Source organism: Ambystoma mexicanum, chromosome 7q (genome assembly GCF_040938575.1).
Source record: "Ambystoma mexicanum isolate Mex_15411 chromosome 7q, UKY_AmexF1_1, whole genome shotgun sequence".
Lineage (NCBI taxonomy): Eukaryota > Metazoa > Chordata > Amphibia > Caudata > Ambystomatidae > Ambystoma > Ambystoma mexicanum.
Window position 1 is genome coordinate 1,031,764,059 of NC_090941.1, and position 27,459 is coordinate 1,031,791,517.

A 27,459-nucleotide genomic window follows, 5' to 3' on the forward strand; every position below is an offset into this window, starting at 1 on the left:
AAATAGCGTTATATATATATATATTATGAAATCCATAAAATAAATCTTTTAACTTTGCAAACAGCCTGCTTCCTGGTTCAGTGAGACTCGGGGAGGGGGGGGTTCAAAGAGAGGGACGTGATATAAGGGTACATCATTCAGAAATAAAAAGAACTTATAGACAAAAATATATAATTAAGGGTTTCAATTGTGCATCCCACGCTAGGCATTGACTTAGGTGAAGTGCTGGGTTGAAATCACTGACAATCCACCTCCAGCTTCTCGCTAGAGGATTTTCCTCCACCTTACATCCAAACCCATAGTTGGGCGGTTCAGTAATGGGGCGGTAACAGAATTTTTGTTGCACCACTCACCTTGTAATGAAGCCCACATTTGCCTTGATCACAAAATGCACATGCCTTCTAGTGTTCCAAGAGAGTTATTTCAAATGTGATGGATCAAGACTAGGATCTATTCGGAGTCTTAATTGGCAGCACTGAAGAGAGCCGGCCCCATCACTGCCACAATCTTTTGTCTTTGCTGTTCTAGAAGGTAAGATTTTTCTTCCAGTTTCTAAGGTTAGTATCTTGAAGTTGTTAAAATGCATTTTGGGCCCGATGGTTTGTGAAACAAAGGTTGAACCATTTCTGAGAATCGCAAAGCCCATTGGCATGAAGTGAACTAGGTGTTCTAATATTAAACACCTCCAACTCTCTCTACCTAAGTGTCTTCCCTATCGAACTCTCCGCTCATCCACCTCCAACTCTCTGAGGGTCAGTCGCTTTTCCAAGCAGAGAGTTGAGGGCAGATCTCTTTCGTCGGCTGGGACCTCCCTCTGGAACAGCCTCCCTGCCTCTCTTAAACTCGAGCAGAACCGCCTCTGGTTCTGGAAGCAAATCAAGACCTTCCTCTTCGCTTCCGCTTTCTCTCCCTCTCCCCTGCTGATGACCAGTGTGTTCCACACACTGGTCACCTGGCCACCCTCTGAATTTGGGACCAGGTCACTGCCTGTCCAGTTGCACCCTGCACTGCCTTTGGCTCCCAAAGCACTTGTGGTCTGTATCTGTAACCCTACTGTCCACTCTCCCTGCACTTATGAGGCACCCGCTGACTGCACTTTTGATTACCTGCACTAGCCACCCCGCTGGCTGCACTTGTGATTACCTGCACAGCCACCCCTTTTTTGCACTTCTCCCCTTCCGTGCGCTTGCATGATTTGAATGATACAAGGCCTAGTAAGATCATTGTTTTGTCCTCCATCTGTTTCTCCCTGCTTGTCTTGTCGCACCTACAAACACTTGTGTACAGGTGCGTTATAAATGCCATATCATATTATATCATATATAGACACCCAGAGTACTGTTGTAGTAAATACATCTGTTTCAGATAAAAACTCAATGAATGTTTTACCCTGTATCACCTTTGGGGGGGATTAGGTCCAATAGCATTCAAATGTTGCACCTATTGATCCAAAGAGGTCCAGTATAATGAAAGCTGTTCCATCATCCATGTGCCCTGATTAACATCAGTTGTTGGCCTGTGGTCCAATAAGTGTTCTTTATTCAGATCTACCAAGGCTAGGTTAAGCATGGTTTGGGTTGATCACATCGAATCAAGTTGGTTGTTGGAGAATTGGTCGAATTCTATTTTTGACAGGCACATTTTTCTGCATTTATATAGATCCCCGCATGTCCCGTTTATTCCCTTTACATTCATTACATACCTAAACCCAGACCCACATATATATGCAGCAAAATACGCCAATAAAATTGCAACGAATTCTCTTGCGACCCATTCGGACGTGCCGTAATCTACCAAAACTTTAAGCACATCAATGTTGTAAACAATACAGTGATGTGTAAGGATTGCGCCTACTTCATCAAAGATTGTGATCTAAAGTCAAATGACTCACCACAACTATCTACAAAAGGCTGCCCATCACCTGACAGCCACATTAATTATTTAGTACATCAAATTGATTAAGCAATGATTCGCTGAGTCACATATTAAATACAACAAAAGTGAATACCTGAATAAATAGTTCAATATAAATTTTAATGTATTTATAGTTCCAAAACATTTATAATAAAAAAAATGTTCTATACTTTGTACACTTACCGACACAAAGCAACTGGTACACGTGCTTGTGTTTCACCTATAACATGTGTTGTCAAGCCTAAACTAAAATAAGTGATCCAAGCAAAATTATGCAATAAATTGTGCAAAGCCTCCACTGTTCTTAAAGACAATCTCTGTGCCTTTATTTTAAGAAGATCCTTTAAAAATATTATTCTTTGAAAATCATGAGTTAAGCACCTCGTTTCTAATTCCAGCTGCTTCTGAAGACTCCAAGTCCCCAAGTCTCCAAGGCTAAAATGTCATGGCCCATATTACGACACAGACCATGTATTTTATTAAACCAGTTATCTAAATCTAAAGTTGGTTTAGTCACGGATTTTTTGGGTAGAAACAAGGATATGTACAACATTGTTGACGTGAGCTTAAATAGTTTATAAAGGGCAAAGATTTGGGCAACGCTGTACACTGATGGAAAAGTAGCAAATAATGGTAGATGTACCCTAGAGACAATGGGCCTCATTCCGCGGTCGATGGTAACCCGCCAGTGAAACCGGCAGGTTGCTTACGATCCTGAAACACTGAATCCGCCGCCTGACTCATCAGGCAGCCGATTCAGTAACTCCCCATTCACGTGGAGTCCCATAGGACTCTGTGGGAGTGGGGAGAAGGAAACACCGGAGCTGTTGCTAATGGTACTGGTGCTTCTGTGAAAGGTCTACCTGCAGGGGCCGATGTGCCAGGCAGGTTGGACCTTGCTGGTCACAACGGTCCCTGAAGTCACACTCGTAGTGAGGCGATCCGGAATTTCCAGACCGCCACAATTGAAATGAGGCCCAATGTCTCCGAAATAAGCTGCAAAGAGCAGCAAAGTCAGCAGCCTCTGTGGAAGGGCCACAGCAGACTTTGGGCATCACCCTACACACCTGGGTTTCTTCAGTTGCAGTAGGCCAACCATAACATGCCCCAAAGTGGCATTTGCTGTGCTGTGTTAAGTGTGGCGGTCCTGCCCTCTGCGAGTCGACCAACATTTGGCATGCTTCTTCCATTGCAACTGTCTAACTGTATCCTCTCACACTCAGCCAACACTCTGCATGAGAGTTCTGAGCGTTTTTGAAGTGTCGAGGGGAATCAGCTGCTCCGCCCACCGAGGTAGCCACACAAGAAAGACTGCCAAGAAAACTGTTTATAGCACATTAGTGTACATTTTAGGCAGGCTGCAGAGTAGCATGGCCTTTAGGGACCTCCACGGGATCAGGCCCACAACACTGTTATAACTCAGTGTTTTTATAGGCGCAAAGGTTCTTTCTGGGACACATAGTCCTCAGATAGGACTGGAACTTATTTTAGAAAGCAAGTGCATTATAGGATTTTAGGTTCAGTACTTGAACTGCTAGTGTTTAAGGCTCTGTAAGGCCCAGGCGGGGGGTCTTGTATGATATGGTAATGTTTATTTATAAAGCTTCTATACACAGGCAAGTGTTTGAAAGCACTCAAGCAGGGTGGGAACATGGGGAAAAATAACAGTCGCTCAGATCCCTTGAAATTCTGATACGATAATAGTCGGCACAGGCAGAGTAAGTGCATGTAATATATTTAACAGTTGAGAAACTGCAAATAGGCCTGATGGCGATTCTGCAGTTTTGCCAAGTGCACTTAAGGGATGAAGACAAGGGAGAACAGACAGACGATCTTCAGGCAACGATGCATTCGGATCGTGCAAGCGCACAGACGGTCACAGGGAGGGGGAGGTCCAAGTGCACCCAGTCGGTGGAGACTGGGGTAAGTGCAGAGAGAGCCACTTTCTTGGGTTATTTCTCAAGTGCAGTGAGGGAGGGTGGGGTCAGGAGCCTTGAGGCAAGTGCAGAGAGGACTGGCGGGGTTGTCCGGGACCTGTGAGACCCTGAGGTACACCAGGCGGCCAGTCAGCAAGCTGTTAGTAAGGGGAGGGAGAGAGGGACAGAGCAAAGAGCTAGGTTAGCAGGGTAGAGGGAGAAAGAAGGAAGCAGAGAAGAGGAAGGTCTTGAGGAGTTTCCGGAACTTAAGAAAATCAGGCTCAAGACGGAATGTGGCAGGGAGGTTATTCCAGAGGGAGGCGCCTGCTGAGGATAAGGATCTCACTGCAAATCCCTGTCTGGAGAACCGGCTCACTCGCAGAAGGTTGGAGGTAGATGAGCGGAGGGCTTGTGAGGCACAGTATTTAGGTAGGCAGCGTTACAGGTAGGTTGGCTCCAGGCCCCAGGCCCCAGGCCCCAGAAAGCCTTGTGGACAATGCAGAGGGTCTTGCACTTGTTCCTTGCAGCCACGCGGAGCCAGTGAAGGGGTTTCAGCACCGGAGAGATGCAGTCCCTAGGCTTGAGGCCAAAGATAGGTCTCACGGATCTGTTCTGGATGAGTTGCAAAGGGCGCAGTACAGAAACAGGGAGGTTGAGGAAGAGGCTGTTGCAATAGTCCAGCCTGGAGAGAACCAGGGTTCTGGAGATAGTGAGCCACTGGGGGAAAGTGAGAAAAGATAGAGTGCCTTTGAGGAGGTGTAGCTGATAGTTAGATTGTTTTGAGATGTTCGAAATGTGAGAGGGGAAGGAGAGATCTGAGTGGAAGAGGACCACAAAGTTTTTGGCCTCACAGGTGGGTGCGGGCACAGGGCCAAGGGAGGCCAGCCAGAGTGAAAGTGGAAAAGCGGGAGGAGAGGTCCCAATGTGAACAATCTCAGTTTTACTGCGTTGAGGCAGAGCTCGTTTGCAGCACACCATGACTGAATAGCGGACAGACAGTCAGATATGAGCGAGGAGGAGGAGGCAGCCTGAAAGATAGTTGCATGTCATCTGCGTAACACTGGAAGTTAGAGGTGAAAGGGGAAATCACACGTCTATATGGCCAAGGTAGCCATATAGACATTGAAGAACCAGGGGGATAGGTTAGATCACTGGGGCATGCTGGAGGTTAAGAGAGCGATAGTCGAGAGAAAGGAGGTTAACCACGCCAGAGCCTGACCCGTGATTCCCAGGGTGTCACTGTGACATGCAATCAGGACGTTGTAGTTTACCGTTTCAAAGGCAGAGGAGAAGTCAATGAGGATGAGGACATAGGTAGTGTTAGTGTCAATATTTGAGGGCAGGTCTTCACAGGTGTTCAGAAGAGCAGTTTCCGTGCCTCTGGGTGCTCTAAAGCCATACTGATGGTCATGGAAGCAACCAATCGATTCAGTTTGGACGGTCAGCTGAGAGCCAACTTCTCCAGGAGTTTGCCCAGGAAAGGAGTTATAGAGATAGGGCGGTAGTTTGTCAGAATGGAGGGGTCGGGAGAGGGTTTATTGAGCAGAGGGTGCACAAGGGAGTGCTTAAGAGCAGTTGGGAAAACTCCAGTGGAAAGGGAAAGATTGCAGCGATCAGCCAAGGCTGGGGCGAGGGAATCAATATTGTCCTTAATGGTTTTGGAGAGGCAGGGGTCCACCTGTTTGGATGAGGCCTTCATGGACCCGACTTGTCTGGTGACCTCATCGGGTTTGACGGGTGAAAGAGAAGAGAGCGAAGTGGAAGGGGGCCAAGGGAGGCTCCGTTGTTGGTATATGCTGCAGTGTGGAAGAGAGGGAGGAAAGGATGTCTTGGGTTTTTGTGATGCAGCCCGGGACGAGCAAAGGTCCTGGGTGGGTGTGACAGAGGAAGAGGCTGCTGGCTGCTGCAGGATTGGCCAGTTCTTTACTGACTTTGAAAAGTTTGGCCATGTTGTTTGATGCTGCAGAGATGCAGGCATGAATAAAGACTCTTTTCTTGGAGTGGATGCAGAGTCGATATTGCCTTTGAAGGAGACAGCAGGCCAGTTTGTCAGATGGTCCACCCGACGAATTCCATTTCCGCTCAGCTGCCCTACACTTGCGTTTAAGGGCAGCCAGATCAGAGTCGTACCAAGAGTTGCACTTTTTGGAAGGCTTCAGGCAGACCCTCATGACAGGGGCAAGAGTATCAAGAGTGTTGGAGATATAGAGATTGAGGTTAGCGAGGGCTAGGTGGAGGCAAAGGCAGCCACTCTCACTTTTTTCATGGGTCTGGTGATTTTGAAGCTGAGTGGCCATGGCTGGTGTGCTGCTGCAAGAGGAGAGGATAGCTTCAGATCTGTTGAGAGAAGAGAGTGGTCAGTCCAGGAGAGAGAGGTAGTTAGAGGGATAGAGAGAGGGATGTCAGTAGAGATGAGAGCATCCAAGGTGTGGCCCGCAGTGTGCGTGGAGTCAGAGGGTAGGATAGAGGGAAAGAGAGTGACATAGTTTGCAGAAAGGTATTCCAAATTAAGAGTCTGGTACCCAGATAATAGTGTCTTGCCTTTCAAAGTCAATGCCTACAGCCTTGACAGTAATGGGTATACCACATCCTACCTGTGTACTGTGGTCTACACTGTCTGTTGAAATTACTCTTTATGTCTAGAGGATTTTGGTGGTGACTCCTTGATCCCCTCTTTCCTTCCCTTCTCTCCTAACATGCATTAACCTCTGCAGCTATTCCTGAACCAGCGGAAAGGCAGGATCTGGCCAAGAAAGGTAAGAGTTACGGCACAGTGTTCCACAGGTCATGCATGTTTATGATGACCGCCTATAGAGTTATTATTGTATGGTGGCCGCACAGGGCCATCTTATCTACGTACACCTGTCTCCACCCATTCACACATGCCGTTGCTTGGCAGTCGAATGGGGTTTTGGGGCAGGCCCCTTTGTTTCATTGATCACCCTCCTGCGTTTTCTTCCCTCCTACTGAGCATCAACCCCTGCAGCTATTCCCAAACCCTTTTAAGAAATTGTTCTGAAGTCCCACAATCGTACAGGGGATTATAAATGTACTAGGCTGGCATCCCACACCATGATCCTTCACCCCATTCCACTTTGTAATTGGTTTTATGTGACTCCATCTCAGATCTCATCTAAAAAGTGCATAAATTGGTAAAATCATCTGGCCTTTGGCTATATGGCTAAGGCAAACACTCACCCTCAGCAGCACCACTCCATAATCGTACATGAGCACTGGGTCCTTGAGCTGGGTCGCCCCCTTCTCGTAAAACTTCACTGCTGCCTTGAGATTGGATGAGATGCCCTGCTGCCCCCAGAACAGCATTCTGCCAACCGCTTGCTGAAAGAATTGAATAAGAAAGAAAATGCTTAAAAGGAGTGTCTCCAGCAATCAGTTATTCTATGTCCATTCGCAGCAGGTGAGACTTCGATGGAACAGAAATTCCGATACAGATGCAGGATAGAATTCAGCATCTGCTGAATGTGATCTAGAGACTGTCTTCAGTAGTCAGCTACCCTGGGTCTGTCTAGGGCATGGGTCTAAAATGTGAGGCTCACCAGATGGATTGGACGGCGACTCTCATTAGCCTTCACCATTGACTATGATGACTAGGGTTGATGGGAGTTGTAGTCCAAAACATCTAGAGAACCAAATGTTGCAGACCTTTGGTCAAGGGTGACAAAAGGATGAGCCACATTAACAAATCTTCATTCGACTCACATATCAAGGTACATGCAACCGCTACCCAACCATTCATTCCTTTACCGCTTGAACCCCCAGGAATCGTACCGGAGGTCAACACTTCAGCATGTCCCTTCAGCAAAGTTCCCCACGCCCACCTCTATCAATCCTCAATCCTGAGCAACTGTTGTTACCTGCTTGCGATTTTATTCTAGTCATGAAAAAGCTATGTCGCTCTGCCTCTACAAAGCCATATTGCTCAGTGGATACTACTTCTCTGAACGTGCCCCCTTACCAAGGTTTGGCTGCATTTCAGCCCAGCAACTTTTGCATCTTGCCTGAGGAGACGCCATGCAGATTTGTCTACCAATCACACAGCGAGGCATACCGTAGACTGGATTTTTGATAACTCGGGCGCAGCTAATGTCGGCAACCCCATTTTCTTTCCTTGGACTGACCCCGCTGGTGTCCCTTTCACCATTGATCTAACGGACGAGTCTACTACTTGGCCATCTAAGCCTATTTCTTTCATCTTTCATAATTGGGGCAACATACACTTAGAGTGTCTGAACGATTTAGGGTGTCTGAACACAGTCTTTGTTTTTGGGGAACAGGCAGGCTTGGTCTCCGATCCATCATGGTATTTGGACAAGTTTGACCAAACCTCACAATGGTGTTCTTTGATGGCAAAATTAAAGGTGGCCAGAGGCAAAAACTGTGCTTCTATGTATCCCTGAAATCAGAAAAAAAGAAATGAAGACAACTAGAATGGATATGAAAAACAAATTATGATCTCAAGATCAGATCACTCCCCTACTCAAATAACCATTGCTGGACCCGAGTAATTTAGCCACCTTCCGCCCTATATCATCGCTCCCTTATACAAGTAAATATCGGAGGTGGTGCCAGCTTTCAGTTGCAATCTTATGGGTTGCTGATGACGCTCAGGCTGTCTTTCATCCTGGCTGTAGCACTGAGCTTGTTGTTGTGGAAGCAATGGAAGACTGTAGACGTTTGATGGACAGTGGAGGTGTGAGTGTGTTCATCTTGCTGGACCGCCCGCCCGCATTCAACACTATCGGCCATTCTATTCTGGAATGCTACCTGACTTCACCTTCGCCTCTCAGGTCCATTCACCTCTCATACATTTTTTTGTGTCCCTTCCTGGTGAGCATGGTTTACGGCTTTGTCGGCAGGAAACCCACAAACAACTGGGAAAAGGGTGGGGCGTCCAAATGTCATGTAGCCAGTAATGTTCGGATGGTCCTAACAGGTAACTATACAAAGTTTGGTGCAGATGGTGAAACAGTGTGGAATTGTACAAGGAACAACGCTTCACCAAGCTTCAAACCCACACATCCTGCCACAAAACCACAGACACATTTTGACTTTTATTTATATAGATTGTTACCATAGCATATCAGCATATAATTCTTGAATCTTTGCCTGTCCCCTTTCCCATTTATCTCCTCCAAGCCTCACGCGTAAGCTGATGTTCTGCTTTCATTGCCTGAATCATCTGCTTACAAATGTACCAGACCTTATTCCATGTCCCTACTTCCAGTAGACCAAATGCATGACGTCATGAGCTTGGCTTACTCAGTGTCTCAATTCTGTTATTAGTTGGAAGTGGGAGATCTTCGAAACCACTATCGCCATTCATATTAAGGGCTAGATATAAAATGATGGATATTTACATTGTGTATGTACCCCTTGTCTTCTTCTGTAAGTTCCATACCTGAGCTGAGGTTACGCCCTGCCTGGCCTGGAACCTCAGCCACATGAAGAGGTCCTCATTCTCTTTGGTCTGCTGTTTCAGGATATCATCATCGATCAGCCGGATGGATTCCACAAAGGACTGCATCAGAACAGAGATGGAAACAAATGAAGCAAGGGGCCCATAAATAAATACTTGGACACGAGCTAGGTAGTTGCCCAGTTTACTCATAACAACACTCACCCAAAGACCTGGTTCTAGAAGATGGCGAGCAGCAAATAAGAATAAAGGTGGACCTTCAGAAATTACAGCAAGCACCACTATAGATTAGAAGTGATGTTAAAGTAGGGACTTGGGAATTCAATAGAGTACATTTTGCAGAATATTGGTGAGGTTCATCCTTAACTCAGAAGTGCTTGGAATGCCTGCATCGGAAGTCTCGAATGCTAAAAGGAATGTTGGAATTCAGTGATCTACACTTAGGAATTTGGGTTTTGCTTTTAATAATGTCCTGCTTCATTATATACAAGGTCAGGTTGACAGCCAATGCCATGTGACTTGTGTTCCATACCCCAGTTGGGCTGACTCAGCCCTGTATTCTCTCAATATTGTTAAAATGAGCATCATAAGCGGATAATAGTGGTGGCATTGAAAAGCAGAGAAATCGTTATGAAGCACCATATAAATAATCAAATTCCTATTCAGGTGAAATTAAGACATTTCTCTGTAGTCCTTAAAACAAATAAAAGTGTGAAGAGTATGTTTTGATGTGCATTTTAGAGAGACTTAAGAACCTTGGTGCAGTGAAAAACAGAGAAAGAATCAGAGCATGGGCTATAGCATGGGCTATGAGGAGGAAAGAGCAGAGGTGTAAGTGTAACAAAAAACGAGGTTGACTTTGACTCATCTGAGAAGGAACATGGGGTCGCAAACACATGGCGCAATTTATCTGTTAAGGGCCTAGGGGATTTGACTTGTACATGGCCAAGTGAGTGGGATGGGCTAAAGGTAAGGATGCATCCTTTTTCATTTGGTTTTCTTGGGTCAAAACAGATTTCAGCTTGGATTTAACTGCTATGTATGCGAGGGTTTCCTCCTAAAATTCAACGGTTCAATGAAAACGACACAGCATTTATATTGTTGTACATCACTTCCTCACTCTTTTAATTTGTATTAGTACCCGGCGAGGGCGCAATCAGAATGAAACAAGCCTTCTGATTGGCCCTCGCCGGGGACCTACCTCAGCCAATGAGAAGGCTCGAAGTGGGGCTATCCCCGCTCCGAGCCTCCACACGGCTAAGAAGCTGCCTTCACCCCCCACCCGTCGGGGAGTTGGGTATGTGTTTTTTTATGTTGGTCCCTTTCCTCCCACCTCCCCGCCCTCACAACCCTGCTTACTTTCTGCCTCCTTTGTCCCCGCGGGGGATGATGACGGCCTCCAGCCGTGTGGAGGCTCGAAGCGGGGCCCTCCCTGCTCCGAGCCTCCACACGACTGGAGGCTTCCATCGTCCCCCGCCGGGGACCCAGGTACGTTTTTATTTTTCCTATTTTTTTTTCCCTCCCTCCCTCCCAACCCCACTTACCTTCTTCTCTTTATTATTTCGGGAGCGGACGCGCTGGGAACAACAGTGTTTCCAGTGCTTCGCTCTGGCCTATAACTATGGGCCCGGAGCATTACCTGAGTCAGTAATGCCCCCGCCGCTCAGGGCATATTGCTTAAATAGTTCCAGTGCAAAGAAAACTAGTGGTATAAAATATCTGTTTCCCAAAAACTAAATTCAAGGGAAGGAAAGTCCAGAATTTTTAAATTATGTGATGAATCTTTGCAAGTCTTCGCTACTCCCGAGGCGGATACCCTTCCCATGAGGCCAGGGACGTGAGGCCGCTACCTGATGGTCCCCCTGGGGTGGTGCTCAGCGGGAGGATCTCATGGGGAGACTCCCACTTTAGGGATAGTGATGACCATCCACGGGAAACGCAGTATGCCAACCCTCCATCACCTCCACCCACCTCCTACATATCCTCCTATCCCTTCATTCAACCCCTTGTCACCCACACTTACATTTACTTCTGTAGCATTAATAACTCAGGGCTAACTGGGACGAAGAAGAGTAGGGATGACTTTAGGAAGATTTGCCTGGAAGGTACTGGGACGAGGAGAACATGCGGAGCAATGAAGAGTTCTCAAGAGAACATAGATACACGTTCTAGTTGGTTGACTAAACTCAGGATAAAAACAAAAGAAGGACTTACTAAAGCGTCTAGCCCTCACTGGAGGAACCGTGAGTTTGAAGGTGGTACTGCACGGTAAAGGGAAGCATATTGGCACGCAGAGAAGGGAGCCAAATGGTCAGAAGCCGATCCAAGTAAGAGGGAGAGCACGGCAAGCTGCCGCATGGAAGCTCCAGATGATCCTAAAGCCTGGGAGGTGCGGAGAAGAAACGCTGCACAATGGGTAAGGGGTCAAAGTCTGCGGTAGAGCCGCCGCAGGACAGTAGAAGTCTTTAAAAGCTACAGGGACACCACGGCTATTGACAAACGCACAAGAGAGGCCAAAACCCTTGCAGTCCACGTATAAACATATGCAGGTTGCCAGGTCGGTGTTGGTTGGGGACACAAGAGGGCTGTGGTAAATACAGAGGGGCTGCAGAGAGCCACCAAATGCCTTCTGGCACTGGCGCAGAAGCCCACAAAGCAGCAAGTGCCAGCAAAGGTCAGCGGAGAGACTTTACCCGAATTGTGGGAAGCCAAGGGGGAAGGTAGAGGACATCTTCCCCATCACAGTATTAGCAAGAAAACTGAAGACTGAGGGCGAAAGCCCACCCCACCAAGATATCCCAGATCATACTTGGCAGGTTAGTGAACCAAGCTGGTCCAAGCCAGGGGAAGGGAGACATTCCCCCTGGCATTGTGAACTGCCTGAAAAAGGCCAGGGGAAGGGTGACATTCCTCCAACCATTGTGAACTGCCTGAAAAATGCCAGGGGAAGGGTGACATTCCCCCCCTTGGCATTGTGAACTGCCTGAAAAAGGCGAGCGAAAAGGTGACATTGCCCCTACCATTGTGAACTGCCTGAAAAAGGCCTGGGGAAGGGAGACATTCCCCCAACCATTGTGAATTGCCTGAGAAAGGCCAGGGGAAGGGAGACATTCCCCCAACCATTGTGAATTGCCTGAGAAAGGCCAGGGGAAGGGCGACATTCCCCCAACCATTGTGAATTGCCTGAGAAAGGCCAGGGGAAGGGAGACATTCCCCCAACCATTGTCAATTGCCTGAGAAAGGCCAGGGGAAGGGAGACATCCCCCCAACCATTGTGAATTGCCTGAGAAAGGCCAGGGGAAGGGAGACATTCCACCAACCATTGTGAATTGCCTGAGAAAGGTCAGGGGAAGGGCGACCTTCTCCCAACCATTGTGAACTGCCTGAGAAAGGCCAGGGGAAAGGAGACTTTCCCCATCTATTGTGAACTACTTGAGAAAAGACAGGGGAAGGGAGAAATTCCCCCAACCATTGTGAACTGCCTAGGAAAGACCAGGGGAAGGGCGACCTTCTCCCAACCATTGTGAACTGCCTGAGAAAGGCCATGGGAAGGGAGACATACCCCATCCATTGTGAACTGCCTGAGAAAAGCCATGGGAAGGGAGACACACCCCATTCATTGTGAACTGCCTGAGAAAGGCCAGGGGAAGGGAGACATTCCCCTGGTGTGGTGAACTGTAAAGAAGACCTGAGAAAAGGCCAGGGGAAGGTTGACATTCCCCTGGTGCTGTGAACTGCGAAATTAAAAGCCAAGAGAGTGTCAGAGCAAAGCCAAGGAAGATCAAGGGATGGGAGTCATTCCCCTGGTGTTGGAAAGCACTGAGAGCAGGATACCTGGAGAAGGGAGACATTCTCCAAGAACCCAATAGTGAAGAAACAACTATGTGGTGTTCATCCCCCGTTTCAGTGGCTGGAACAGGGGATAACGGCCCGGCAGCCCGAGTTATCGACCCTAGAGAAGTGAGGGCAGATAACGTGGGCTCCAGGCCGTTATCCCCTGTTCCAGTGGCTGGAATGGAGGATGAAGGCCATTAGCACCCCGGGTTGCCCAAGCGGTAACCCGGGGTGCTAAAAACAAGCATTGTTTTCCTTCCTACAATAGGACGCATGCAGCGTTCCGCTGTAGGAAGGAAAATCCTTTTCCAAGATGGCCACCATGGAAAGGGAAGGCACGGCTCCGTATGAAGCCCCTCTTCCCTTTCCATGGCAGCCTGCGGGAGGCAAAGAGAAAGAGCGTATGTGGCAGCGGTGTCTGCCGCTGAAAAAAATAAAGTAGGTGCCTGAAGGGTGAAAAAAATAAAAAAGGAGGGTTGGGGGGAAGATGGTGACGGGGGGAGCTGGCCATCAGGCTGCTTGAAACGCAGGCTTGTACCGGCAGTTGAAGCCTGCGTTTCTAGCCACCTGATTGGCTGGCTCCCCCGCCCAGGGTGCTAATGGGCAATAAGGAATGTTGATGTTTGAACTTAGAACTTTACTGCTTTAAAATGTGGAACATTTTTTGTGCTTTGGAAAGGGATTGTGGCCTGGGGAAGGGAGTCATTCCCTCAGGTAAAGATCCCACATAAGAACTGGAGTCTGCTGTCCAGAAGAAGGAAGTAATTCTTCTAGACCATTAATATCCAATACTTCATTCGTTTAGTTATGATATGATATGGAATTTATAACACGCCTATACACAAGTGTTTCAAGGCGCGACGAGACAAGGGAAGGGGAACAGAAGGAAGACAAAGACAACGATCTTACTAGGCCAGGTGACATTGAGATCATGCAAGTGCAGGGCAGGGGGAAAAGGGTAAGTGTGGGGGGGCGGAGGAGGGGGCAGTGCAATGAATAGGATCAACAGTAAGAATAAATAAAATAAATAAAAACAATAAGTAAAAATGCGGCCAGCTAGTGGCAAGTGCAGGAGTAAGTGCAGACATCAAGTGTCAAGAACTGGTCGGGACTGTAGGGATACAGAAATAGCCCCCAAGTGCAGGGGTTGCCCGGGAGGCAGTGCAGGTGAGCAGCTGGCAGGGAGGGGACCTTGGCCCAAGATCAGAGAGTAGCCAGGTGACCAGTGCAGTTTCAGTTGGGAGTTGAGTAGGGGAGAGGAGGAGAGAAAGTAGAAGCAAAGAGGAAGGTCTTGAGGTGCATCCAGAACCTGAGATGGTTCTTCTCAAGTTTCAGGGAAGCAGGGAGGCTGTTCCAGAGGGAGGCCCCAGCTAAAGAAAGAGATCTACCACCAACTTGTTGCTTGGAGAAGCGACTGACCCCGAGGGAGTTGGAGGCAGATGAGCGAAGAGCTCGAGAAGGAAGATATTTAGGAAGAGAGAGTTGGAGGTATTGAGGCTCCAGGCCCCAGAAGGCCTTGTGGACAACGCACAGGGTTTTGAACTTAATCCTCGCAGTCACTGAGAGCCAGTGCAGAGATTTCAGTCCAGGAGAGATACGATCCCTGGGCTTGAGGCCAAGGACAAGTTTTGCAGTCCTGTTCTCGATGAGTTGCAGAGGGCGGAGAGAAGAAGCAGGCAGATTTAGAAAGCAGCTGTTGCAGCAGTCTAACCGAGTGTCATGATGCCTACCCCCGGGGAACCAGACTAGGTCCAGCAACCCCGGAAGCAGGCATCACGTTATTTTGAGCAAGCCCAAAAACCCCTGCTAGGGGCTGTTTGGGTGCGGTCCTGGCGCCTATGGCGCCAGGCTCATATGGAGAGTCAGTCCTGGCGCCTATGGCTCCTGGCTTATAGAGTAGAACTTACCTGATGCAGACCATGCTGCAAGCTTACCTGATGCAGACCATGCTGCAGCGCTCCAAGCCAAATGAGGCTTTAGAGGCTATTTAAACCACGCCCGAAGAGCAGCACACGCTTTGCGTTATTCTGCATCCAGCACCGTAACGCTCACCGTGTCTGCAAGCCTGCATCCAGTCTTCTGCCATTCCCGCCTCGAGTCTGCAGCTCCTAGAAAAAGGAAGGAACAGAAGGAGAAAAGGTTAGAATAAGAGCAAAACCTTTGATCCTTACCTGAATTCCGCATCCACCGCGCCTTCGAGCTGGAAGAAAGAAGCATTTTATGCACGCCGCCTCGCCTGCTGCAGCGCTGCGCTGAACTCACCGGCCTTTGCAGCATCCTCACGATCCACCGCATCCTTCTGCACATTCCCGCCGCACTCTGGCACCTAAGGGGAACACAAGCATAGCAAAGGTGAGCCAAGGGAATAAACAGAGGCAATAGTAACTACCCCCATAGACTTATCTGATTACCGCCGGGGGTACTATTCCTCTTCACGGGTCGGCGCAGTCTCCATTGCATCCTCGCCGTACCCCGGCCCCTAAGGGGAACAAAAGGACAACAAGGTGAGACGAAGGGACAAACAAGTGGAACTCTTCTCACCACAATAGACTTACCTAATTTTACCGCCGGAGGCATTATTCCCCGTACTTCATATTTTCTCGACCACACCTGAATAAGGGAGCAAGCCACAGGTTACATTCTGGCCTTATTTTATTGAACTGTGTAGGATAAGACAAATCCTTACCTGAACTTCGTCAGCTGCCACGAGGAACTCTTCGCTGGGGTCAAGCTGCAAACTGCAAGGAATCCGACTAGAGTGAAAGTCAGACATGTGAACTCTTATGAACTACATACTTTTCGGAGTCAATATTGTTCTGGAACTCACCAATTCCTTCGAGCCAGTGAAGCAACTGGTTATCAACGCGCCCCTGCGCTCAATGCAGGATGGAGAGCTCATCTTTTCAAACCATCAGGTGAGACTATAAGAGGGGACATCAAAGATGATCTGTGGGGAGAACAGCGGGGGCGGGGGGGATTTACACTCAACCCCACGGGTGGTTAATTCCCTTTCTCCAATTGCAGAAGAATATTCCTATGTTATTGAGTAACCCTGTGCAAATAAACCTACCAGGAAATATTCCATTAGCTCCACCCGAACGCTTTGCCGGAGATCCCAAAAGGTTCGCCGTGTTTATGAACCAATGCCGCTTGCACTTTTTATGCAGACCTGGAGCCTTCCCAAACTATCAAGCCAAAAGTAGCCTTTGTATTGTCATACCTCAGCGGCAGTGCAGCTGATTGGTCAATTCCACTAGTTACTCAGGATGACCCAATTCTTCGGGATTTTCAGGGCTTTCAAACTAGCATGGAAAGACTATTTTCCCGGCACTCCCAAGGACAGGCCCTGGACAACAAACTTTTGTCCCTACGACAGGGTAACCAGGACCTTCTATCCTACATCGCAACCTTTAATAGGTTGATAGTGGAAACTGGATGGCCTGAGGTAAAACGAATCACGTTATTTCATCGAGGGCTTCGAGGAGAACTCAAGGATGTCTTGGCTTAAGTCATGAACCCACCTCAAGACTGTGCTGAATATATAGACTTAGTGGTCCAGTTAGATCACCGACTTCAGAACAGAAATGCTGATCGAGCCAAGTTTGAGAATCGGGTGTTGGTCAAAACCCACGCTAACCCCAAAGGAGCAGATGCTTCAGAACCCATGCAAATCGGAGGGGTCAAAGGACCCTTAACCCAGAAGGAAAGAGAAAGGAGACAGCAAATGCAATTGTGTCTATATTGTGGAACTTCTGGGCATTTTATACGGGATTGCCCTGTAAAACCACCCAAGAAGGTGGTAGGAGCTGCTGATAAAAGCCATATGAAATAAAATCATCACATAAAATTTCCAATTATTTCAAAGCAACTTAATTTGAATAAACTTCAATCAAAAGCAAAGCAATTCTTTTTGGGAACCTATATAAAGTTTTTCTAAATGACCAGGTTGTTCTGTGATCTGATGCTTGTAGATTAATATATCCAAAGCGGAGAGGTTATATTTCTTGTTTTCGCGACCTCCCCAAACATACACAGTCTACAAGCATCAGATCACAGAATGATCTGGTCGTTTAGAAAAACTTTGTATAGGTTCCCAAAAAGAATTGCTTTGCTTTTGATTGAATTTTATTCAAATTAAGTTGCTCTGAAATAATTGGAAATTGTATGTGATGATTATATTTCTTAGATTTTTTTGTTCAGTGAGATATGCATCCTTGATGTTTTATGAATGTGCACATGCTTTAGTAGTTTTAATGTTTTTTAAGAAAGGTGAAAGACCAAACAAAATTGAATATTTGTGTAACTTTGAGAAATTGTAGATCTGTGCAATGTACTGATCAACCTATTATAAGAAATAGGCGTTTGATTTTCTGACTGGCAGACACTAAGGGGCAAGTAGAGAGGGGTAGTCGATCTGTTTTTTCCTATTTTGCTTCAGTGAGACCGAGGGCATCGAGGTCAAGTTCTTCAAGGAGGCGGCAGATGTCAGAGCAGTGTTTGAGAGCTGAGCGAGAGTTAAGACTGGCAATATGGAGAAGGTTGCCGTCCTTGAAAGACTTCCGGGGAGGGGTACAAATCAGAGGTATTGCCTGCAGAGGTGTAGAAAAATCCTGAGGGGGAGCAGAGGAGGAAGGAGGAGAGGTCAAGGTAGCCAAGGAAGAGACAGCAGGTGAAGGCAAGGAAGCCGTGGAGAGAAGAGAGCGTACAGCAGGAGAAGAAAGGAAATTGATGAGGCGCAGGAAGCATCTATCAAAGAGCAGAAGGTTGGCCTGAGGACCTTGGACCAAGACGGTACCATTCAGGTAAACATTGATGATGACCTTAGAGGAGTGGAAGGAGACCAGGAGGGCCTCCCACCGGGTGCCACCATTAGTGGGAGAAGAGGAGAACGGAGAGAGCACAGAGACCATACGAAGAGTCCATAAGTCTGACGAGGGAACGACAAAGAGGATGTCAGTGAGGGTTTGCCTGGAGGAAGCACTGGTGTAGGTGTCAGCGATAGAGAGGCCTGGGTTGGAGACCTGGATGCCCGTTTTAAACTTCTTCCTACCAGATTTAGTGAGGAGAGCAGGATAGTTGATAGAGAAGCAGATAGAAAGGATAGGAGAGACAGAGAGCACCATAGAGTAGGTAGGGAGAGGAGAGAAGAGGCTAGGGAGTGGGAGCAGGCGGGGAGAACACTAGGGGAGGACACAGGGAGGGGCGTAAGCAGACGAGACAATAGTGTACAATTGAGCAAGACGAGAGGATCTCAGACAATAGTAGAACAGTTTGCTAGAAGCATGCTTTGCTAAGACGGCACAGCCAAAGAACAGCACTACTTTCACAATGTGGTTTAAACACTGCAGAAAGAACACCTAAGTCTGAGAGTCCTATATAGTGGGAACAAGGCCTAGGTTTCAGAATGCAATTTAAATACTTTCACAATGCAATTTAAATACCGGAGAAAGAACACCTAAGTCTGAGAGTCCTGTATAGTGGGAAAAAGGCCTAGGCCTCAGAATGCAATTTAAATACCTTCACAATGCAATTTAAATACCGGAGAAAGAACACCTAAGTCTGAGAGTCCTGTATAGTGGGAAAAAGGCCTAGGCCTCAGAATGCAATTTAAATACCTTCACAATGCAATTTAAATAACGGAGAAAGAACACCTAAGTCTGAGAGTCCTGTATGGTGGGAAAAAAGGCCTAGGATTCAAATGCAGTTTACAGACTTACACAAATGTCACAGTGCTATTCCACCGTGGCACTGGCTAATAATCACAGTATTAATCTAGTGTAGGTAAGGTTGCTATAGGTCAGGGATTTACAGGGTAGAGTGAGGCTCTACTCCTTACCTGGGCCACTCCTACCTTACTAGTCGCTGCTGGTTGACGCTGGTCACCGGCTTTCCCTGCTGACACCTGCAGACACTAGCTGGAGCCGCCTCTGTGGGAGCCGCCCTTTGCCTATTGGCCATTAGCCAATGGGGCTGCCAGGGAGAGGGCTGCCCTGGGATGGTCAGTAAGAATGGTGATCTGGCCAATCATGGGTGGAGGGAGGGCTGGGAGGTGGGAGGAGGGAGGGTAAGTGAAGCCAAAGCCCGGAAGGGGTCGGGAGACTAGCACGCTACACATGGGGCCTGTGGGTCACAAATCAAAATGCTGAGGCACTGAAACAAGGCCCAAGAGGGTCAGAGGCACACCAGCTCACCTGGGGGACGCATGGGAGAAGAAAGCTGCGCACTAGCAGTGCCGGAGACTAGGCCAGGACTGGCAGACCACGCACAACCGATCACGGGTGGAGGGAGAGCTGGGAGGTGGGATGAGGGAGGGGAAGTGGAGCCAAAGGCCAGAAGGGGTCGGGAGACTACCATGCTACACATGGGGCCTGTGGGTCACAAATCAAAATGTTGAGGCACGAAACAAGGCCCAAGAGGGTCAGAGGCACACCAGCTCACCTGGGAGAAGGCTGGGAGAAGAAAGCTGTGCACTAGCAGTGCCAGAGACTAGCCCAGGAGGGGCAGACCACGCACAACCAATCACGGGAGGAGGAAGGGATGGGAGGCGGGAGGCGAGATGGGAAGGGAAGCCAAAGGCCGGAAGGGGTCGGGAGACTACTGCGCTGCATGCAGGGTTTGGGGGGTCACAAATCAAGATGTTGAGGCACCAAAACAAGGTTCAAGAGGGTCAGAGGCACACCAGCTCACCTGGGGGAAGCCTGGGAGAAGAAAGCCGTGCATTAGCAGCACCGGAGACTGGGCCAAGAGGGGCAGTCCACGCGCAACCAATCACAGGTGGAGGGAGTGCTGGGAGGCGGGAGGAGGGAGGGGAAGAGAAGCCAATGGCCGGAAGGGGTCGTGAGACTACTGCGCTGCACGCAGAACCTGGGGGTCACAAATCAAGATGTTGAGGCACCGAAACAAGGCCCAAGAGGGTCAGAGGCACACCAGCTCACCTGGGGGAAGCCTGGGAGAAGAATGCCGTGCATTAGCAGCGCCAGAGACTGGGCCAGGAGGGGCAGTCCACGCGCAACCAATCACAGGTGGAGGGAGTGCTGGGAGGCGGGAGGAGGGAGGGGAAGCGAAGCCAATGGCCGGAAGGGGTCATGAGACTACTGCGCTGCACGCAGAACCTGGGGGTCACAAATCAAGATGTTGAGGCACCGAAACAAGGCCCAAGAGGGTCAGAGGCACACCAGCTCACCTGGGGGAAGCCTGGGAGAAGAAAGTCATGCATTAGCAGCACCGGAGACTGGGCCAGGAGGGGCAGTCCACGCACAACCAATCACAGGTGGAGGGAGTGCTGGCAGGCGGGAGGAGGGAGGGGAAGAGAAGCCAATGGCCGGAAGGGGTCATGAGACTACTGCGCTGCACGCAGAACCTGGGGGTCACAAATCAAGATGTTGAGGCACCGAAACAAGGCCCAAGAGGGTCAGAGGCACACCAGCTCACCTGGGGGAAGCCTGGGAGAAGAAAGCCGTGCATTAGCAGCGCTGGAGACTGGGCCAGGAGGGGCAGTCCACGCGCAACCAATCACAGGTGGAGGGAGTGCTGGGAGGCGGGAGGCGGGAGGAGAGAGGGGAAGGGAAGCCAATGGCCGGAAGGGGTCGGGAGACTACTGCGCTGCACGCAGAGCCTGGGCGGTCACAAATCAAGATGTTGAGGCACCGAAACAAGGCCCAAGAGGGTCAGAGGCACACCAGCTTACCTGGGGGAAGCCTGGGAGAAGAAAAAAAAGTGTAAGAGACGGAAATAGGTTTTTGAGACAGGAAGGAGGACACTTGATTTACATGGACATGCAGACTGAATCCTTAGTATTTTTCTTGAGGTGGGGAATCCCCTCTTAGAGGGAGAGGAAGGTTTTCGCTTTATTGGTATAATAAAGGTTTATGCCAAGAACTATACCGCCTGTGTGTCATTCTCCTCCTCTTGCACCCTTACAACTAGCACAACGTCTCTTTCTGTAAAATGTTCTTCTCTTTCTCTTCTGCTCTGTAGAGAATCTATGAGATGCTGTGAAGATTCTGATAATGACACCAGGTTGGTCCAGGGGTAATCTACGTATTCAAGGGATACATAGATCCAAGCAATAAGATAAATGGTTGAGCTATCACAATTGCCAGGACTCTTATAAATAACAAAATAATGAATATATGTGCTTCCGACCTGTAACAAATACCTCTCAAAATGTTCCTATTTATGCAGAGCAAGCTGTGCCTGCAGTCTCTTCCACCATCACACAGGAGCTAGAAAGCAGCTCTTAAGAAAGATTTGTACTGCTTACAGCTCAGCAGGAGCCCACCTTTAGTGACTCGTCTCAAATACCCTATGAGATCAAATAAGAATTTACATTTTAGCTGCAAAAAGAACACTTCCAGAACTGTGAACATAGTTGCAAAAAGTAGTGGAACTATTACCAGTAAACTGTAAAAGTAGTGGAACTATTACCAGTAAACTGTAAAAGTAGTGGAACTCACTTTGGCCTCTGTGATGAAAGAGTTATCAGAATACAACCATAAAGGTGAGGTCATGCAACTCAATCACACACAGTCTGGATGTTGGTTCAATAATTTTTATATTCATTTGTGGCTTTTATTTTATTTGTATTTTTACTTGTTATATGTTCATAATGTAAAGTGGATGTACTCCCCATTTATAAGACACAGCTACTTTTTCTACATAATTAATGCAACATTGTTTACATAGATTTGAGCATTTGATGGTCAATGATAGGCTGAGCATTGCATGAATGGTGCCAGGAGCGTGAATGATTGGGACCATGAACCATTATATGGTGTCCCAATGGCTCGGATGTTATGCAGTTACGTTCGCAGTACAATATAGGACACATACTCATCATCACACGTTTTACCTGATCGCGGCTTGGGTTCACCCTGTCCGTTATTGTCTGCCTGGCAACATTGGAGTAGTATCCGTATGAGACGTCGTAATCAACGGGGAACCCATCAACGCCCAGGTGGTGCTTGTGACCCATCTTCATGAGGGAGAGGCGCTCACCTGATTGGGCTGCAATCAGGCTTAACCGGAGGGCCTGCAGGTTAGGCAAAGCAGAGTAAACATATTCATTGCAGCAGCAGCATACAGGAATCATGCTCTGCTGTTCAGACTATAACTAATCAAACAGTTAGAAGATACTAGAAAACAAACAGCTATGTAGGGCACTTGACGTAGTAAGCCCTCAGGAGCCTCATGTCAGTGTCTACTGCACCATTTCAAATTTAACAAATCTTGTTCCTATAACTGTAATAACTAAACTTTGATCTAACAATATTCATGGCATTTAACTGCAGAGCCCACAACTGTAATCAGTTGCTTGAGGGATAGAGAGTAGCGTCTATATACCATCTGCTCACTCTACATTTTAGTGCAGCATTTGCATATTACTTGGAACCATATTAGACCCACACCCAATTGGGCTATTAAATCAGCAATCACTTATTCACTGACACAACAAACCAATAGCACCCAGCACCTGACACATACACACTGCTGAATATAATGATACAGTACTAGTCACCCCAACCAAAGAATTGCCATTTTCCTGTAATTGCAATTTACAAATGTATCATGTAAGGTTCTTCTGCTGCGACACAGTTTATTGTTTTTTACCATGTAATGTTCAGGCTACCATGTACTGAACTAAAAGACAACCTAACTCAATGGCAATGACAGTTTGGCTCTATACAAATGTAGCATAGGATAACATATAACATAACCTAAAACAAAACATATAACGGCATAACATAACATTTACAATAATATATAGAATCACAAACAACATACCATGCAACAAAATATAATACAACACATACAACACATACCATAAAATGTCACATATAGCATGTCATATATAACATAAAATAACATATTTCATAACATGACATATAACACAACATCTGACATACAATAATATATAGCATAACATATAATATAATTAATTCTTAGTTGCAGGTTACAGCATTCAAGTTACTTGAGAGAATGCATTGTCTTTCTCCCTGTTATCATGCTGGTCACATACAAAATGGATTTTTAATTTAGACACTATACCCATCTGAGAAAATGTAAGATTGAAAAAGTGTCCCTGTTGGGGGCGGGGGCCGCATGACATCATGTATTCTCTGGGCACAACTGGCATTAAGTGAGGGAATACAGTCACATATTTGGGGTACCATGAGCATGAAAATACAATTTGTGTAGCATTGGGGCATAACACCCTTTTTATAGTGACAATACTGTGTGCACAGTCCTCATGAAAATGTGCTTACAGTGGTAGTGCTGACATATATTGTGGGCACAGGTATCATGAACATGTTCTTACTGTGGCAATGCTGCCATATATGCTGAACATAGACATCATGAAAGTGGCTTAACAGTAGCAATGCTGGCATATGTTGTGGACAAGGGCATTATGAAATTGTGTTTACAGAGGCAATGCTGACATATATTATCAGCAGGCATCATGTAAATGGCTCCTGTGTCCTATTGGTGACCTGGCATCTAATGGACTCTTTCATGTGTTCTTCTACATCCCCAACTGTACATTCTATTACTAATTATACATTTATATTCTGAAATGCTGCTATAAAATGCACCATTTCTTCCCCTAATTGCACAAATGTTCTCCGGGAACCCTCTTTCCTAATCCTACTTGACTGGTTTGAGTTGCATCGCGATGTGCTCATGCTCCGTCCAATTCGGCAAAATCATGTGGGATTCTGCCAAAGGTAACTGCGTTGGGTTTGGGGATGTCTTGTCTCAAATAGGGCCTCTGTTTTTAAACTGTACATAGATTTTACATATGGATGATAGCAGGCAACCTACTTGGCCCACCGTAACCAAGATGTACAAAACTCAGAGAGACAGTGGAACAGTGGTGGGGCTATGCTTTGGATTTCCCATATGACAGAACAATCCAAGAAGACAGGGAGACACACGGTACATTTGACCTTTTGATTAGATATTAATGTCATTGGGAAGTAGAAAGAGTTAGGGAAGATACTGTTTTGCTGCTTAATCAAGAAAATTCATTATTGGAGCTGATATCTCAAGCTATATCAAGCTATGTACTGGAGCAACAAAGCTGTGTGGTCTCAGCCTTCGTAGAGGCACAGAATGAGGAGAGAGGTGGACCTATTTCTCATGCAAATATTGTAAATATGGAACCCTGTTACCTGTTTTCCCTGAACAGGCGTTCCTCTGTCCTGGGTGCTTTCTGCATCTATTTATACATATCCTGACACCAATTTGGGAAAGACAGAATGTGAAATACTGAAAGGCACAGAGGAAGGAGCTCCACCCTTGCCGGTTTCCTATTTATACAGCACCCATACATTCAGAGAGCTTCATAGCTGGGGTATGGTGTGAGCTACCTTTGTGCTGTCCATCTTCAGCCCAAGGCCAGTCTGATAAAGAACAGAGGCAAGAAAGAAGGAGCGGTGGAAGCCCAGGCAGCCGGCCTGTACCAGTAAGGGCAGCAACCCCCGCAAGCGGACCATTCCCTCACGAGTCGCCACCCGTGTCTCAAAGGACCGATGAATGGCACGGCCAAGGGACTCTAGATTTAGCTTCCAGTCGCCTGTGCAAATAATGAAAAAATAGACATGAGTAAACAACATTAAAGGAGCTGAGCAACTACACAACTTGCTATTTTCTGTAAAAGTTGGCAATTGATTTTGTAGTGATGAAGATTAAAAAGACCAAATAAATAGTGAACACTTTAGGTATTACACTGAAAGGATTCTTGCATATTTGTATTTTATTGTATTTTAATAAAGAATAAGAGTGTAATTTCGAACAGAAATGACTAACAAAGTAGCAAAAACATAGAGCAATGGAAGTCTTTGCGTAAAGAGCCTTTACAAAATAGCAATGTTGGATTGAATGAATTAGACTAGGTGATGAAGGGGTAAGAGTCAGAATATATAAAAGGGACAGGGACAAGAGGACATAACAAAAATATATTTAACATTCAGAGCCTGAGGCCAGGACTTACATAGTTACAACTACATAGAGTATTCCTGAGGGCCCGAAAGCAAGATGGGATCGTGGGATCCTTCCATTGCCAGCAGATGAAGTTTGAGCGACAATTTGACGAGTTCCACTGTCAAATTGGCTTGAATGGCAGGGTGTAAAGCATTGCAGTGCAGTGGGGCTAGTGGGTAAAAGGAGTGAAAGTGAGAGGAGGGAAAGGAACTGACAGGTTTCAGAAAGATGAGGAACCGAGAGCCTGCAGGGGAAGGTTCAGTGGGATGCAGTCAGCGAGGCAGTAAGAGGCAAGATCATGACCAGATGTATAGGTTAGAAGTGATATGAAGAGGCAGCAGTTTTGCATGGAGCGCGATCAAGCATGGCGACAGTGGGTAAAGGTGAGTGAGGATCTGGGAAGGTTGAAAGGGTGCGTGTCGCAAAGTTGAGAACACTGTTGAGGTGAGCCAAGGAGTAGAGAGGAAGACCCAGAAGTGGGTGTCAGCAGTACTCCAGTTTGAGGAGCACTTGAGCTAATATTAGGGTTTTAGTTGAATGGTGCCTGAGGTGTGCACAGATTTCCTAACGTTGAACATGGTCAGCATGCATGGATCAGGTAAATTGAAGTGCTATCTTTACTAGGAATCCAGGATTAGCTGTAGCTCACATTCTCTCTAGCTGCCCTGCATTGCCGGTCTGTGTGTCTGCTTGGTTACTTCATGTGCTTCTGCAATGAGGCCTGGGGGCATGTTGCCCTTTATAAAACTTAAGTAATGTGTTCCAACTCATTCTGAATTCTTGTTGCAAAGCAAGATTCTACACACTTTCCTCCTAAATAACCATTACAAAAAACTATTATTAGCTAAAACGAATGCGTATAACTATCCGCCGGAAAAACTGGAATGTATTAATCAGCCGGGAATGAGTTCATCACGTGCATATGAAGAATGCCTCATGCACTCACGATTGCAAATACCATTTGTAAATATTCAGATCATCATGCTCTTCTGGGGGTTCCTTTGCAGAAGCCATCTATGTCTTGTTGGCCGGGTTCTCCTGGTAGTGGTTCTGTATGGTTTTGGTGCCTACTTAAATATATTCTACGTATTTTCTTTCTAGGGTACACCTTTACTAACTAGCATGTCCTTGCTTTTTGAAAACCTTGCTTCTTTCAGTACATTATATCACAGCTGGATATTGTGAGGTGTGCATGTCTCAAGGCCAACCATCTGGCCTGGGTATCAGGTAATATTATCCCCATATATATGGTCGCCGTATATAATATTGCCGGGAAAAGGTTGTGGCGATAATATATGGGTGACCATATATATAGGGACAGGGGCAGCAAAAAAAAATTTTTTTAAAAAGTGGAAAAATAAGGGTTTGGGGGTTGCGGAGGTGTCCCCCGCATGTTCCATGCAATAATGTCCCCACAAAAAAACGGCCATTTTTCGGCAATATTTTTGCATGGCGATATTTTTGAGGGGCCATTATTACATGGAACCCTGGCATGCAGTGTGTCTTGATCTTAGCGCACAGTCCTCCAGACTGCTGGAGTTTTAGTGACACCAGATCTCCATGGGAGACAGTATCTTATAAAAGAACAGTAATTTGTTGAGCCTTGTACTGCAAGCTGTAGGAATTGAACCACAGGGTGCTTTGAATAGAACTTCACGATAATGCTAAACCTTGTCCCTCGTACTTCACTACATATATTAGCAGCGAGGAGCAATACTCCTTTGGGTCACATGTGGGGGCCATCGTCACGGCTGGCTGCCATTACAGAGGCATCCAAATTGGGCAGGACTGAAACCCGCTGGAGAAGTAATCAGAGCAAACCAATTACTCTAAACAAATATTTGGTAAGGATGCTGGAACTGTGCGAAGGTGATGCTTTGGTGTGCAATATCCAATTACCAGCATGGATCTCCTATTGGCCCACAGGCTCATTGAAATTGTAGTTTGGGTTTTGTAAGGGGATTGTGCCATCATAAAAAGAATACTGTGGTTGTGAGACACAGTGGTATTGTGACATATAAACAATGAAGAGTTGCCACAGCAAAGACTTGCAAGAACACGTAAACAGAAGTGTTCCAAGACAGTGATTTATTTTTGTATTAACTTTTTTATTGAAATATTTACAATTCACTGCAAACAAAAAGGTCAGGCAAAGAAAGAATAATAAAAAACAACATGTTGCTATGTCAGGTCCAGGAACCTGCCCCAGATCTCCTCGTACATACCACCCTTTTTTTGCCTGCGCAGGATGACTCTCTCAAACAGCGACATCTTCTGCATGTCCTCAACCCACGCCAATGTTATGGGAAATTTTGTACCCTTCCAATCTCTGAACACAATCTTTTTTCGCAGATGGAGGGCTTAAAGAACTAAAGA

General features: G+C 46.9%; 1 protein-coding gene across 1 annotated transcript in view; it reads right to left on the reverse strand.

Moving 5' to 3' along the window:
- Window positions 1-27,459, reverse strand: part of LOC138528109 (protein sel-1 homolog 3-like) — a 397,280-nt gene that overhangs the window by 139,708 nt on the left and 230,113 nt on the right. Inside the window, exons 10-13 of the mRNA XM_069639562.1 lie at window positions 24,471-24,676; window positions 21,953-22,132; window positions 9,250-9,369; window positions 7,029-7,169 (exon numbers count right to left, since the gene is read on the reverse strand). Coding sequence (XP_069495663.1) covers window positions 7,029-7,169; window positions 9,250-9,369; window positions 21,953-22,132; window positions 24,471-24,676 — 647 coding nt within the window. The remainder of the gene's footprint in view (window positions 1-7,028; window positions 7,170-9,249; window positions 9,370-21,952; window positions 22,133-24,470; window positions 24,677-27,459) is intronic.